General features: G+C 40.0%; 3 protein-coding genes across 3 annotated transcripts; 2 read left to right on the forward strand and 1 right to left on the reverse strand.

Annotated features, from left to right (window-relative positions):
• LOC114910209 (uncharacterized) lies at positions 1-1,678 on the reverse strand. The gene is made up of 2 exons (XM_029250386.1): positions 1,431-1,678; positions 1-508 (listed from the first exon to the last, which is right to left on the reverse strand). The coding sequence occupies exons 1-2, from the start codon at positions 1,607-1,609 to the stop codon at positions 43-45; spliced, it is 645 nt and encodes a 214-aa protein (XP_029106219.1). The 5' UTR covers positions 1,610-1,678; the 3' UTR covers positions 1-42.
• A 5,832-nt stretch (positions 1,679-7,510) lies between these two features.
• LOC108924725 (uncharacterized) lies at positions 7,511-8,140 on the forward strand. The gene has a single exon (XM_018736272.2). It carries the CDS (start codon positions 7,511-7,513, stop codon positions 8,138-8,140), a length of 630 nt encoding a protein of 209 aa, XP_018591788.2.
• A 1,785-nt stretch (positions 8,141-9,925) lies between these two features.
• On the forward strand, positions 9,926-15,458 carry bud13 (BUD13 homolog). The gene is made up of 11 exons (XM_018736238.2): positions 9,926-10,070; positions 10,195-10,288; positions 11,563-11,647; positions 11,762-11,816; positions 12,154-12,473; positions 12,769-13,025; positions 13,674-13,782; positions 13,920-14,058; positions 14,735-14,919; positions 15,123-15,204; positions 15,293-15,458. Exons 1-11 carry the CDS (start codon positions 9,931-9,933, stop codon positions 15,384-15,386), a joined length of 1,560 nt encoding a protein of 519 aa, XP_018591754.2. The 5' UTR covers positions 9,926-9,930; the 3' UTR covers positions 15,387-15,458.
• The last annotated feature ends 937 nt before the right edge of the window (positions 15,459-16,395 follow it).

Consider the following 16,395-nt stretch of genomic DNA (forward strand, 5'->3'; position numbering starts at 1 on the left):
GATATATGTAAGAGTGATACTCAGTGAAAAACTGTTCATCTTTCAAACACATAGATAGATTGCACCTGTAACAGTAATTCTGTTGGGATCCCATACACAGTCTTCCTCCAGGCCACTCTTGACCATTCCACAGCCTGGAGGACACCACGCGGTGTCATAACCATGGTCATGCCAGGTCTTCTGCAGTGGGTGTCCCTGGCAGTCAATCTTCTTCACCCTGCCAACTCTAACCTTCAACTTCAAAACTACACGCTGATGTTCAGGTAGATGAAGAGGGTACCTGCTGGCCTTCTGAAGGTCACGACTGACATAAACACCACGCCCCAGCATTCCATCCGGGGACTGATGGAATCCACTCTCAAGTATTTGTTGTGCTGCCTGCCTTGTTGTTCCATGATACATGATGTAGGTTCCATTTTCTCTTGGGTCTGTACAGCTACCCAGACATGCACCAGCAAGTGGACTGAAATGATCCTCAGCCCACATAGTTCTGTTGAAGGTACACTGCCTGTAATGAAAACAGAAATCAGAAATCAAGCTGAAATTAAACTGATTTCAATGTTTTATGCTGAATAAATTTAATGCTTCCTGTGAGAGCTAAGTATTTGTCTACAGTAACGTGTTATTCTGGACACCCAACTCTGTACTTCATCTATAATGTGCTACAGGGTCTCACTTGGTTGCAATTCACTCTTAACGTAGTATGAGCTGTCAATTCTATTACAAAAAGTAACGAGGTAATATGGTATACTAACTAATTTCTTACAGTCTTGGTTTCCTGCACAAACATTTTGGCTAAATTATGTCAATTTATGTGATATTTAAATATTACTTATTTAAATCTTGCCAAACTTTTACCACATTTGTAAGTAAAAACATTTTGAGCACACATTTTCATGATCTTATACATTTCAAAATCTACAATACAAGTGTGATTTCTCTCCATATTTTTATATAACACACACACACACACACACACACACACACACACACCATCTGATACCGCTTGTCCCATAGGGGGTCACGGGGAGCCAGAGACTAACCTGGCAACACAGGGCATAAGGCTAGAGGAGGAGGGGACACACCCACGATGGGATGCCAGTCCATCCCTGGGCACCCCGAGCGGGACTCAAACCCAAGACCCACCAGAGAGTAGGACCTGGTTCAACCCACTGCGCCACCGCACCCCCATTTTTGTATAACTGTATAGCAAAATTTGTTTGGTGTCTTATGCAATTCTCTCATCCTCAGTCAAATTCTAGTGGGTTAAGGTGTTGTCTTTCACATTTTTCATGTTTTCCACTTGTTTGAATGTTTTAAAAGTACACTTGTCACCATTATATCTATTCTGTACAAAAGACACAAATAGTCCCAAGGTTATTTTTCATAAAAAGTTTTTTAGTAATGTAAAAATGCATAAATACACTTACCACAGTGATAAGCTTTCAGTTAAGTTTCTCAGGTTTTTCTTATCACAAGCTTTTCGGTGTAATTGGCCTTCATGTTGTGTTACAACACATGTAAAGGTATTTATGCTTAACAAAGAAACACAGTAGATAGAAAACTGGTGTATGACTAATTCATAGTGCACATATAGGGAGGGACTCATCTGTTGGCCTGATTACTCTTCAAAGTATTCCTACTATTCAAAACATGTAAAGGTTAACACACCCAAATAGTTCCCAGCCCAAGAAAATAAGGTGTCACCTCACTAAACCATTTTCTCAAATGTTTTTTCTTTATTTTTGTTTTTGATCTGATATTTGAGAGAAATTTATTGAAACATTAACCGTCATGTTGGAACTATCAGTGTTAAAGAAAGAAATTAAAAACCACATCTTCAACCCATATCATGTTGGCATGATGAAGTTACCATTTGCTTAAATAACCATCTTTATCAGTACACAAAACTTGCATTTACTCTTTCAGCTGGTGCTTTTCTCAAAACCAGTTTACAATTATTTACGCATTTATACAGCTGGGGAATTTCGCAGGACCAGTTTAGGGTAAGTACCTTGCTCAAGGGAACTACACCTGGAAGTGAGATTTAAACAAAGAACCTTTGCCTGCAAATGCAGCAGCTCTAACTACTACACTACCAGCTGTTTCATAATTAATAACCAGATTAAAAGAGTTTTTGTTCCTCTCTGACATTCAGGGAATTTTTCATCTGCTTAACTCATTTCCATTGACGTGTATTCATTTAGCTGATACTTTTCTCCAGAGTGACGTTCAAAGGTTATTTGAAATAAATATGTTCTATAGTAATGCAAAAATGGATGAATACACTTACCACAGTGATAAGCAGTCAAAGACTGATGTATGTCTAATTTATAGAGAGCACATAGGGAGTGGCTCGTGTGTTGGCTGGCCTTTGAACAGCTCATAATACAGTATATTAATGGAGAGTGTATGAAAAACTTTTGACTCTTCTTTTGCAATTGATACTTTTAGAGAACAGGGGGTGTGGCGGCATGGTGGTGCAGTGGCTCGGTGGGTTGAATCAGGTCTTCCTCTCTGCTGGATCTGGGGTTCCAGTCCTGCTTGGGGTGTCTTGCAACTTACTGGTGTCCCATCCTGGGTGTGTCCCCTCCCTGAGTTGCCAGGTTAGGCTCTGGCTCCCTGCGACCCCATATGGACAAGCGGTTCAGGCAATGTGTGTACTTCTAGAGAACAAGTATCATAAATGTATATATGTGCCAGATATTGTGCACACATACAGTAACTAAGATATTTTTAAAAAGTAATAAATAAATACTATACTAAATACCGCTCCGCTTATTAGATGCAGGTTACCTTAAAGTACCTGTGATCAATAAGACCTCAGTAGGCGGTCGCACCTTTAGTTATAGAGCACCTAAACTGTGGAATAGTCTACCAGTTACTGTCGGAAATGCCCCGTCTGTTTCTGTTTTCAAATCCTGACTAAAGACTTACATGTTCACTCAGGCATTCCACCTCGAAATGTAATTCCACCTGCCTTAGTTGTTTATCACCTTTATAAAAATGCATATTAAATTTAAGTAACAAATTACTAACTCTGTTCTATCTTCTCGTTGAGCACTACCTCACTACATAAGACCTGAGGAGGCCGGCCAGTGGTGACAGAAGAATCCCATGCTGACAGAGGATGACGTCTATCTGCCATGACAAACAAGATGTTCCATGCTGATCTGGGGATCCAAGATGCCATTTAGCAACATAATCAATATTACTTGTTACACACTGGCTTACAAGTTGTTACTTTCTAGAATGCCCAGGAGGGGTGGGCAACCACTGGCCCGTGGACCCCCAGAGGTTTTGTTCTCCCTCAACCTTCAGCTGGGAGTTTTCATTCCTTTCCCCGGTGGCCAGTAGGTATACTTATAGCTCTATAAAAAGTACTTCATTATGGTAGCCATTAGTTGACTGTCTTGTTTGTATCTCTTTTTCTTGCCTTATGCCTGTGTTAAAGCGCTCTGTGTCACTACACAAGAGTGCTCTATAATAATAATAATAATAATAATAATAATAATAATACTAGGAAGGTGATCAGGAATTGTCGATATTCTGATAAAGTTTTTTGCAGCTACTTATGTGATGAACATTTGTTCATATGGTGGAAAGAAACAAACTAATTGTACTTAAGAATCACGCATCTGCATGTCTCTTTCTGATAATGTAATATATGTTTTGTATTTATTATATTTATATTTTATATTTAGGGGGGCACAGTAGCACAGCAGGTTGGACCACAGTCCTGCTCTTTGGTGGGTCTGGGGTTCAAGTCCTGCTGGGAGTTCCTTGCAATGGACTAGCATCCCATCCTGGGTGTGTCCCCTCCCCCTCACACCCTGCATTACCAGGTAGGCTCTGGTTCCCCATGACCCCATATGGGACAAGTGGTTCTGAAGATGTGTGTGTGTGTGTATTTTATATTTATATCTATTTATCACAGGAGTGGGCAATTAATTTTCCCAAGGGGCCACATGAGAAACTGGGACTGTTGTCGAGGGCCAAACCACACGCACACGCGCACAGGCACAGGCACATTTTCAGAACTGCTTGTCCCATATGGGGTCGCGGGGAGCCGGAGCCTACCCAGTAACACAGGGCGTAAGGCCAGAGGGGGAGGGGAAACACCCAGGACGGGACGCCAGTCCGTCGCAAGGCACCCCAAGCAGGACTTGAACCCCAGACTCACCGGAGAGCAGGACTGTGGTCCAACCCACTGCACCACCGCACCCCCAAGGGCTGAACCAATAGGCTGAATTTAATTCTGATCAATACTAATTTTATCGCTTCATAAAAAGCTGTAAATTGTATGGTTTTAATTAGCTGCTATGCGTAAGAATACATGTTACGATAAGGGTATGAAAATGTGGAGTAGGTCAAATAGAGCAGTAAAAAATAATAGAAAAGCCAATCATTACATCACTATTTCATTTTATTTTTAACATAAGTTCTTCATTATGGTAGCCATTATTTTTAAAATTTTTAACCTTCACAAAAACAATTCTGAAAATGTGTAGTTCAGTCCCAGCTTGTCCAACTATGCATTTGCCTCCGTGAACAAATCCCTCCCTCCCTGTCGTCGTCCCTTTCATTGACCGCATTGCTGCCAGCTCCTCCGTTATCTTAAACTTTCCTTTATTATCCCACGTACAAAGACGAGTAACTGGGCTGTGTTGCAGACATCGCAGCTCTCATCAAAGCAAAGGAGAAAAAGTCAAAATAATCCGCTTTGTTTTGCAGCTGAAGTTTCAGATTTCCCGCAACTGATGTCCTCGATCCTTCTCGTTACGGCACGCACACAAATACGTAAATTGAAAAAAAAAAGCCGTCACTTTCACAATAAAAGCAATGCGGTTGTATTCTGTGCATGGCGTACACTTATTTACATTTAATTTCTAATTTCCGATTGATCTCTCGCGGGCCGGACAGGGACAGCCAAAGGGCTGGATGTGGCCAGGGGGCCGTAAAATGCCCAGGTCTGATTTATCACATCATATCTCTTACTCACACTCCCTTGCATTTGTATAGAACATACCTGTACATACATACAATATCTAGTGACTATTTTTGTATATTGGGTACTTTATATTTTTTCTATATTTTTTATCCTTCATTCACATATTCTATCTTCTTGTCTGTGTCTTGTCACTGTCATTCTGTTTGTGCTGTGGAAGTTTCTGTCGCCAAGTCAAATTCCTTGTATGTGTGAACATACTTGGCAATAAAGCTCGTTCTGATTCTGATTCTGATTCTGATGTAATGAACACATTGCATTTTCTATGAGATGTTCGTCGTTTTGGAGAAAAGCATCTGATAAATGAATAAATGTAAATGTAAATGTAAATTAACATCTGCACCTGTATGACACATGTACTTACAACTGTACCCAGAACATTGATGGAATGATTACTTCAAAAATAAAGTTGATATTGTCAGTCAGACTGTGTTTTAGAAGATTATACAGCTGTCTGTTCTGTGAGCTCAGTACCGATCCAACAGCCCAAGGAGTCATTTCAAGGCCTAATAGTTGTTGGCAGAAATGGTGTAAGTTGCACTCTTTACTTCCTGTGAGGGCTGATGTCTTGATGGGACAGCTGGTAGTGTAGGGGTTAGAGCTACTACCCTTAGACCCAAAGGTTGCAGGTTTAAGCCTCAGCTCCAGCTGTAGTACCCTTGAACAAGCTACTTACCCTAAATTGCTCCAGTAAAATTACCTGGCTGTATAAATGGGTAAATAATTGTAACCTCAACACTGTGAGTTGCTTTGGAGAAAAGTGTCAGCTAAATGATGTATAACTTAATTATTTTTCATCAATACATTTTTTTCTGGATAGCAAATTTATCCTTTGTATTTCTACTGTACTTTCTGTTGTGCTATAGTTATTTCCTTTCACTTACATACTAAATATGCAAAGGTCTGGTCACCCCAGTCATATTGCATGTTGCTCTGAATTTCTATGTGAAAATAAGTTAGGACGGCGGTAAAATTGTGTGATACAAAATAAAACACTCTGTATGTTTGAAGAATTTACTGCGCAACTCCTCCTTATTTGCTCAATTTCAAATACTAAAAAGTAAATTACTAAGTAGGAATACTACTCCTCAGGCAGAAATCACATCTTGAAAAATTTCCATGCAGGGGGAGTAATTCCTCCTGTCACCCCATCCCACACCACTGTTTCACTAATAATACTGTAACGGTGCTGAGGGGGTTATACCAGCATCCTGTAAATAGTTGATGTTAGTGTTCATGTGTGTACATAGCTGTTTGTGTCATGTGCCGATTGGTTGTCGTTCTATTTATGTTAAGTATTGAAGAGGGGAATTCTGGGGAGTCCTGGGGGTAGCCCTTAACCGTGGGGGCGTATCTGGGGGCCTGGGAGTGACCCAAGGGGATTTTCCAATGTTCTGCATCTTTTTGTACTGTCTGAAGCGTCTTTGTTAAGATGGCTAGTAAAAGACATGTCCACGTTTAATAAACAGCATGTTCCTTTTACCCTGACTCCTGAACCAGTTTCTAGTAGCTCCATGGGGGGCTGCTACAATACAGTATATCAGCTGAAATTGTAATAAGTATCAATATCAGTGCATTTTTGGAATGATTGTTTTAAAAATCAAATTATGAACAGTATGTATGTGTTCAAGGCACTGCATATACATACATTCCAGAACCTTAAATAATAGTTATGTGTATGTGACAGCTGGCTGTGTAGTGGTTAGATCTTTCAAAAGGATCTAAAGGTTGCAGGTTCAAATTCTCCTCCTGCTGTCGTGTTCTTGAGTGAGTTAGTTACCCTAAATTGCTTCAGTAAAAATTACCCAGCTGTGTCACTGGGTAAATAATTGTACATAGCTAAACTTGTAACTTGCCTTGGGGAAAAATGTTGGCTAAATGAATAACTGCATAGACATCACACATGGTGAAAACTGTGTATATTAAGGTCACTTTCAGTTTCATTTCACCGTTCATTAGAACTTTCCCAGAAAAGGCGTGACTTCATTTGTGCACAACTGTGTCCACGGCTTCTTCAGTGGTCTCTGCTTCTTCCGCCACAGGAACTGAGGACTATTCAGTGGCCAGCAGGTAAATACACCATGAGATGAGACAAGCAGCTCTATTCTGCATCTTTATATTAGACTGGAAATGTTCAGAAAAGAGTAACTCGTTGTGAAAGGTTTACATCGTGTTAATCAGTTCCTGCCTATGTGTTTTATATTTACATTTATACATTTAGCTGACACTTTTCTCCAAAGAGAAAAGATTTTGCTTTTATAAAGCACATTTTAGAGCCCTTAATGGAAACAAGTTTAAGAACTGAAGGAAAAGCATGTTACTTATATCTAGATTTGATTTATGTACATATAAAATGTGTTTAATGCAACACACAACTCAGACAGCTTAGACTCAATGAAACAGTGAATGAAATTAAGTATATTTAATGTTTAATCTGCATTAGAATTAATTTGCTACTCTTCTCCACAAATTCCTGTTGATTTCCTGCATCTCATTTGTAGCATGTCCGTTACATTCAGTGGATGGGAAACATATTGTGAGACGGAAAAACACCTGAAATCTGGCCAAGCACCAAAGCGGGGCCATGGCTACATTATGTACCATGGTACACACAAAACCAGTGCTCATGCCATTATTACTTCAGGATTTAAACCTTCTGCCGGAGGAACCTTGGGCCCTGGAGTGTATTGTAGCAGAGACATCAACAAGGCTTTAGGGTATCCTTCATTTTGCTCTCCAAATGAGAGGGTTGTCCTCAAACTCCAGGTGAAGGTGGGGAAGGTAAAACGAATAGACGCTCAGAGCATCCACCTAGTGACCAGCTGGCATCAGAATGGATATGACACAGCTTGGCTCCCTGCATCCATGGGGCGCTATGAAGAGGACTGTGTTTGGGACCCCAAGAGACTCACCGTGATGGGCATAGCACACTGCACTGATGTAAACACTAAGAGTGCCCTGGAGGGCCTCATGAAGCAAAAAGAGAAGGATCAAGCCCAAGATCAGCAGCAGATCCAGTGTAAAATCTGCAAAAAGCAAATGGAGGAAACCCATGCCCTAGAGAAGTGCTGGACCTGTGCAGCAACTATTTGCCCTTTCATGGATAGGCACCTCTGTCGCATAAGGACATGAAAACAACTATGTAAATATGCGGATGTCTTTACTGTAGTAATGTCTTGATCAATACACACACACACACACACACATTTTCAGAACCGCTTGTCCCATACGGGGTCACGGGGAACCGAAGCCTACCCGGTAACACAGGGCGTAAGGCCAGAGGGGGAGGGGACACACCCAGGACGGGACGCCAGTCCGTCGCAAGGCACCCCAAGCAGGACTTGAACCCCAGACCCACCAGAGAGCAGGACTGTGGTCCAACCCACTGCACCACCGCACCCCGCTTTGATCAATACAAAGAAACATAATAGTAACATTAATAAAAAATACATATTTTTTCAAGAAGGTTGTGTGGCCTTGATCAAGACACCCATAATTTTAATCATCTCCTACTTCATTTCTTATAGTTTACAGTTCACACATTTTGCTCTGTGCTTTTCCCCAAGGATGACAACACACTCTCAGAAAGGTGAAGGAGGTAAGGAAGGAGCCATGGAAAACAAGTCAACTCGAGGTCTGCAGTCGGGATATTGCTATGGACGTACCAGAGGAAATGATTTCTTCTGCTTCTGCTTCTAGCGGTGCCAGCTCACTGTTAAATGTAGAGCTCGTATCATGAATGGACAACATATCTGGGTAAATGACCTTGAATAAGCTACAGCATATGGAAGCCCAGCTTGTAAAGCTGGACTCTGTCAATGTTGAGAAAAATTGTTTGTCAAAAAATGTTGACCTCCATTTTAATTAAGAAGCATATCCTTTTTACATGAAGTTCAATTGTGGAAGAAATTCAACACAACTCAAACAAGGAACTCAAGATAGGAGAAACCACCTTACTTTATTTCATCAGATGGACGGAGAGTCCCTGTTCCCTACATCAGAGTCTAGAGAGCCTCATTCAGAGTGACATTCATTTAAATATTCAAAAGATCCTTCAGAAAAAGTTTGTTTTTACCCTCTCTGGTCCACACCAGCAGCTCCTTTCACACATATGTGATTCAAGTGTTAAACTTTCTTCCACCAAACAAGTGTATACTCAGCTTGTAAGAGAAATTTGATGAATTCTGGATAATCACATGATTTTTTTGGCACTTCTGAGATTAAGTAATATGATCCTGCACAATAAATTTTGTAAACCTCTTGCCTTTGAGTTGTCCTACTATATATATGTTTCTGTGTAGTGGTTGTAGACATGATTGGTTGCTTGGTATTTGCATTTTCTCATTATACTGATTCTCCATATTGTTGTGATCAAGTTTTGTTCTGTTAAATTAAATTTGTTCTCTCCCCTCATTATTATTAAAAGAAGTCTTTTTTTTCATAGGTGAAAAGTGCAGACCTGGTTATTCATCCATTACCAAGAATAGCTTTTCCACTCGGCTGGGTGTATTTATTTAAATCTTAAGACATTTCCCCTGAAAAAATAAATTTGATTGCTAACTACAGGCCCTAAAATGATATATGAACTGAGGATAGTCATTTTTTTATTTTTTGTATTCAGTACATCATAACCAATTTTGCCGTGACGAACACACAGATGCATGACATAAAGACATGCTGTAAACATAAATAAGCAAACAGACAGAAAGTCAGATATTATTACTCATATGAACACTTCAGCAGTTTTATTTGACTTCGTTACCAATAATATCGCAGAACGTTCTTGAACTGCTCTAAACACTAGTCCACTCGGATAAATTAAGATTCCTCATATTTTTCAAAACGCAAAAAATACGTCATCGCAAGGCGACGGCCAATATGCGCTTTTTGGTCAACTGCGGTTTCCGTAGTTGATAAGTGAAATGGCGGCGCCCCAGGAAGTTAGTGGTGATACGGTTCTCTCAAAAGCGGAGTATCTTAAACGATATTTGGGAGAAGATGACAGCAGAAACGGCAGCGAGAAGAAGAAAAAGAATAAGCGAATTAAACCTACTGGGAAGGGGTACGCGAATTTGTGTTTTCATTCTTAACAGGAAGAGTTATTTAGCTTGCAAGCTAGCATGGCCCTCAATCTGAGTCTGATCGCCTTATTTCCCCAATTAGCCTTGTGGTTGTGTTTCTTTTAGGATGAAAATCGTGGATGACGATATAGACTGGAAACAGCTTGTAAACACGGAAGAGAAAGAGAACCAGGAGGAGGACGAAGATGAGGCACCTGTAGTACGTGTCTTCTGCTGGCTAGTGTTACCAACCAACACAAAACGACAAATTACTAATAACTGTCAGAAATATGGAGACACTGACTGAGAAACAGCAGTTTTGCTTTGAACGGATGTATCTGCTGAACTACAGGTCAGACGTCAGAGTTACAAAGGTCAAGTGGTAAGATTATAGGAGTGGAAAGTAATTTATTAATCATTACAGTGAGATTCACAGGCACAGCATCTCAACACATTTACATTTATTTAATACTTTCCTCCAAGGAACTGACAGCATTAAGCTGCTTAACAATTACTATTTACCCATTTATACAGATGGGTAATAATACTGGAGTAATTTAAGGTAAGTACCTTGCTCAAGGCTATTACAGCTGGAGGTGGAATTTGAATCTGCAGCCTTTGGATCTAAAGGCAACAACTGTCACCGTTCTTAGTTTCCCCTGTATGACACAACAAGGTGCTCGCTTATACCTAGCAAAATGGTAAATGGCAAGTAAATAACGCGTGCAAAAAACATAATCACAAATTACAGTTACACTGAACACTAAACAGTTAAATTAATGCACTGACTCTAAGGTTTGAAGGCCCTTCCTTCTTCACCGCAGTGAGGAGCTAACAGTCCCTTGGGTGGCATTACTGTTGGAGGCAGATGGCTCTTGTGAGAAGGACCCCAGAAGCACCTCTTTGAACACTGTATTTGAAAAATACGGTGCCTAAAAGACTTCAGAGCAGTCATTTCACAGAGAGGGGTGGGAGCCATTGTCCATCATGGACTCTAATTTCATCCTCATCCTGTCCTCACTGGGTCGGGGGGTCGGACCTCTGACAGAACCCTCTTTCTTCACAGGCTTCTTGAGTTTGCAGGTCTCACCATAGGGATGCTTTCCCCAGCAGCATGTGTGGGTGATGTCATAGTGGAGATGTTTGCCCTTTTTCTTAACATCAGAGTAGAGCTGGATCAGAAGACCATAGCGACAGGCTCAGTATCATGAGAAATGCATTTATATATCGGTATCTAATAGAGTTCAAGTTATTTACATGTATCTCACCCTATTTTGTAAATAAATGGCATATAATAAAGTTTAAGCATTGATAACCTTAGACTAGAATACATTAAGGAAATTAACTGTTTTTTTTTTGCAGATGTTTGCAGTGGTGTTTTAAAGTATTTGTGAAATGAGTGTGAAGTGTGGTTTTGCAAAAAGGTTTGTTTTCCTTGTCAGTCTTTTTTTTTTTTTTACTGATATTTTATAAATTGATATTTTTAATAAACAGGTAGCTGAGATTATAGATGAACGTCCGGAGGAGGTGAAGCGTTTGGAGGAGTTTAGGACAAGCAATAGGTGGCGATTATTAGGAGGTAAGAATAGAAAAAGGCTCCTTTTCATTTTTTAAGAATATTTTTATTAAGCATGTTATGAAGGGCAGAGAATGTTGAAGTAAAAATCTAAAAGTGTAATCCCACCTCTTGTAGCTACAAATTCTGAAGACTCTCAGGAAGCATACCAAGACTCCTTTTCTGCACAGAGGTACTAAAGAATTTCTTTATTTGTTCAGGTTTCATCTCACAGATTGCTTAAAATAATTTTCTTAATGAGTGTTTTATTCCATGTGGCTCTCTGTGGTATGATCTTTAAGAAAATAAAAATAAAGCCATTAAAACATTGGGTTGTGTGTGCGCATAGGACATTCCTGATGCTCAAATGTCTGTCTGGGCTTTATATTTGGGCAGTTTGTAGAGCATTAATGTCCTGACATAAGATCATGGAAATGACTGTTACAAATTGTACATTTTTCTTAGTGTTTGTTCATACTATAGTGTTTTTATGTCATTGGAAACTGTATATTTGTTTTCCTTATAATCAGTATCGACAAAGACGCTCAAAGGAAACCAGGAAAATTACGGCATGATTCTCCAGATTCTGCTCCAAGAAAACATTTTCGCCATGACTCGCCAGATCTTTCACCTGCCAGAAATACCTTCCATGATTCACCTGTGAGGAAAATTCGTCATGATTCCCCGGATCTTTCGCCTGTACGAGAACGTCATCACAGTCCACCTGGTGTTTCCCCTAAAAGGAAAAAATCTGACCCAAGAAAAGAGCACCTTGATTCTCGTTCATACTCACCTGCACAAAAGAAACGCAGCAGTTCTCCTTCCGATTTTGTGAAAAGGCATAACAAAGGTATAGATTTCTCTTCATAATACGAACAAAAAATTGTTTTTAATATCTTGGACACCGTTTTTCCAGTAGGTCTGTTTTTATACTGTTATTTCCAGAGGCATAGATACTTACTTTGTTTTTTTTTTTTTTTTTAATTATTTTTGCTCTGGTTGTTAATTTTATGGCCAATATACAAATTAATGAGTGCAACTGAAATTAGTACAGCAAGATTGTTCTCAGATGTGCCCTGCAAGTTAAATAAAAATGGTGGAATTATGAGAATCACATGGAAATAAACTCTTGTTTTTCTCTGAAGGCTCCTCACCTTCAAGGAGGAGCCGTCATGTTGGACAGAGACACGACTCTGACTCAGATCTCTCTCCAAAAAGATGCACTTCGAGCCGCTCTCCGGGCTCCGATCTGTCACCCCCACGGAAACGATCCCATCAGAAGAAGACAGGCTCAGATTCAGATCTTTCTCCCCCTAGGAGATCCCAGCGGACTGGGCAGAATTCAGATTCTGACCTCTCACCTCCTAGGAGGGTTTCGCATCACTCCACCGACACAAAGAAGGTGTAGTAGACCTATTCTTTCTGCCCTTGTCCTTATCATGCGTCTGCATGCTGGTTTTTCTGTGACCTGACATGGCAACTAATGAGCCTATTGAAGTAAATGCCTAATTATTGGCTGTAACTTGTCTCACGTGCACCTAGATTCACATTTACATTTATTCACTTAGCAATTTAGTGTTAATCCTTGCAACGTTGTCTTTTATACAGCTGGGTAATTCTGCTAGAGCAAGTTAGGGTTAGTGTCTTGCTCAAGGGTAGACAGCAGTCGGTGAGATTGACATGTAATGTCTTCATTATAATAGGTCATCCTTTTAAAATGTTGCTTTTAGCACAAAAATACCTTAAACTTGTCATGAACTAAGACATTTTCTCCCTTCCTTCATTTAACAAACTCCATAACATATGAACTACAGCTTAGTTGGAGCAAAAGCCAACAGACGGGGGGGTTTGGGGGGTGAGGACAAGGGTGTAAAACTCCTGTTGTTGAGGACAATGGGTTCTCTATTTCCTGCATGACCAGTGATTCTCTTAAATTGCAATTATTAAATGAGCTGTCTAATGAAGTGTTCCTTGTAGTATGTTTAGATTTTCATATTATAGATTTTAATTGTTTAGATTGTAAATCTGAAAGTAAAAATGTCTAATTCAGCTTCCACAGATGCTTTCTGGGGGAGCAGCAGGCCTGGTGTCTGCGGAGGTTCTGCGAAGGGAGAAAGAGGAGAACCGCAAGAGGGACAAGAAGAACCAGCCACTCGAAGGTTATAACTTTAAAATATCAAGAGATTCCTCTTAATATATTAAACTGTTAATGTCAGAAGCCTACCCATGCCTGAGAGATGTGGTTAGCGTAAATATGTTCAATCCTGACATGGTTTGGTCTTTTTATCCTTTTTAGATGAGTCCCACAATGCAAAGACCGTGTTCCGAGACAAGTCCGGGAAGAGGAGGGACCTGGAGCAGGAGCGAGAGGAGCAGCAGAGGAGGGCAGGCGAACAGGCAGAGAGGGACAGCAAATACGCACAGTGGGGGAAAGGGTGAGCATGTTCTGTTGGTCTCTGTGAAATAATCTCAGTTTTAAACATTACCCCATGAAAGTCTTCAGAAACAAATGTGAGTTAGTGAGACTGTGGAAGTGTTATTAGACGTGACACAAAAAATGTAAGCATGTGCACACATCTTTGCATAGCAGTATAACATGTTTGTAAGCAGCTTGGCTACATTTGTCCATATTTCTGTTAATTCTCATTTTAGTTAAGTTATAACCTGCACTAAGTTTATACTTTTTGGGTGTTTTCATGCCATGCTATTAGTGAGGGATATTTAGAAGAGAGACTGCTGGTTCTAGGCAATGACAAGATGTCTACATTTGGGTGTGCAGGTTGTGGCTGCAGCCACTTCCTTCTGTTGTGTACCTGCCATAATGCTGGTATACAGTTGTTATTGAGCAGTAAACTTTAAGACTGCGACAGTTTCACCCTGTACTCAGGGAAACACTTTCACACTTGGTTTTTTGGAAAATCAAATTGAGAGTGAAATGCATAGGGTCTGGAAGACCAATTGGACCACTGAAGTAGGTTGGAGAGGAGCTGAATTTTTCCACTCCCTGTTCACACACAGGTGTTTTGTCACTAATGTTTCTAGCATGTGTGTATGTCCTTTTATTAAGTGGCCGGAAGTCTGCTGCCTGACTCTGTGTATTGACGTATCTAGACTAGCACAGGCTCAGATGCAGGAACAGAACGTGAAAGATGCGATCAGAGAGGCTCAGAAACCACTTGCCCGACATATTGATGACGAGGACCTGGACAAGATGCTGAGGGAGCAGGAGCGGGAGGGAGACCCCATGGCGGGAATGCTGCGCAAGAGAAAAGAAAAACAGGGCAAAGGAGCCAAAGGTTGGCAGCTCTGGGAGAATATATCTGTTATTAATACAAAATATCTGTTAAACTAATAATTCATAGACAGATATATTATGTAACTACACTCAGGAATTGAAATAGTTTCCCTTTTGATAGTCAAACAAAGCTCTAAACTTTTCAGTATCCTTAATTTAACAGTATAACTGACGTCTTTATTAATTAGTCTTGTTGATTTTCAGAGATTCCTCGGTATAAAGGACCACCGCCTCCACCAAACAGGTTTAATATTATGCCTGGCTATCGTTGGGATGGCGTGGACAGGTAACACCTCCAGTTGTAATTTTTGAATAATTTGAGCAAAACCCAAGGCTATGAAATGCAATTTTGAACATCTGTGTTTATGTTACAGATCAAATGGATTTGAGAAACAACGATACAGCAGAATGGCAGACCAGAGAGCTGTGCAGGAGATGGCTTACAAATGGAGTGTTGAAGATATGTAGTGTCCCCCCCCTCCCGCTCATTGGGACCAGCCTGCAACATACATCTTTTTTAAACCTGTAAAATGATATACATTTTCCTCAGGTGTTAGATATCCAATTTGTATTAAATGTTTCTTGTGGTTTACTTGTGTCTGTAACTTTTTGTCATCACACAACTAACAGACTTCTCCAAAGGTAGTGATGATTCAGGCTGTAACTTATTTTTAGTCTATCTGACTAAAAGTTTGATTATTTCAGTGGCTGCCATCTGCTGTGTAACTATAAACTAATATTTTTATTCCAGTGTGTACACATTGTCCTCTAAGTAGAGGTCGTTTAATTAAATTTCTATTCCTAATTGAAATGTAACACTGTATTTTATATTATTGCATTCTATTTTCACAGGCAGATACGTTTGAATACCCTTAACTAGAAAATGCTCCATTTATTTTTAGAAGGCTATAGATATTGTTACAGTGAATGAACTTATAAAATTTCTATAAATGATTCTAAGTCGAAAAAAGCAAAATTCAGCTGATTACTATGTGCTGCCCTGTTGAGACATTGTGCGTAGTCAGTAAAAATATGGTGTACATTCAAAAACATTGCACATGCAGAGTAGCGTGTTGCACTCTTGGTCTTGCTTGAAGTTTTCATTTCTTGACGGCAAAGGGCAAATTTTCCATCTTGCTTAAACATTTCTGAGCAAGATACCGCTGCACTTGACAAAGTGGGAGATTGCGTGGTCTGAAGAAAACAAGAGTTGTAGATATATTTTCAAAAGGCAAACTTGATTATTTGTATCCTTTCTTAATTTTGTGAAGCAACTATTTTATCTGCTTTGGGATTCCTTTCTTCTTCTGTTATTATTCAACATTACCAGAATGTTCCATTTGCAGAATTTTTAAGGGTGTTGATGTTTGTTAGCTCATACTCACAGACAAGCTCTTCTAAGTATTGTTCCAAAGCTGTGGTCTCTCTGGGTAACATCAGTCTCTTGTTGAGGGTTGTAGTTGCTCTCAACCTTTAA

Source organism: Scleropages formosus, chromosome 3, assembly GCF_900964775.1.
Source record: "Scleropages formosus chromosome 3, fSclFor1.1, whole genome shotgun sequence".
In the NCBI taxonomy this organism is placed as follows: Eukaryota; Metazoa; Chordata; class Actinopteri; order Osteoglossiformes; family Osteoglossidae; genus Scleropages; species Scleropages formosus.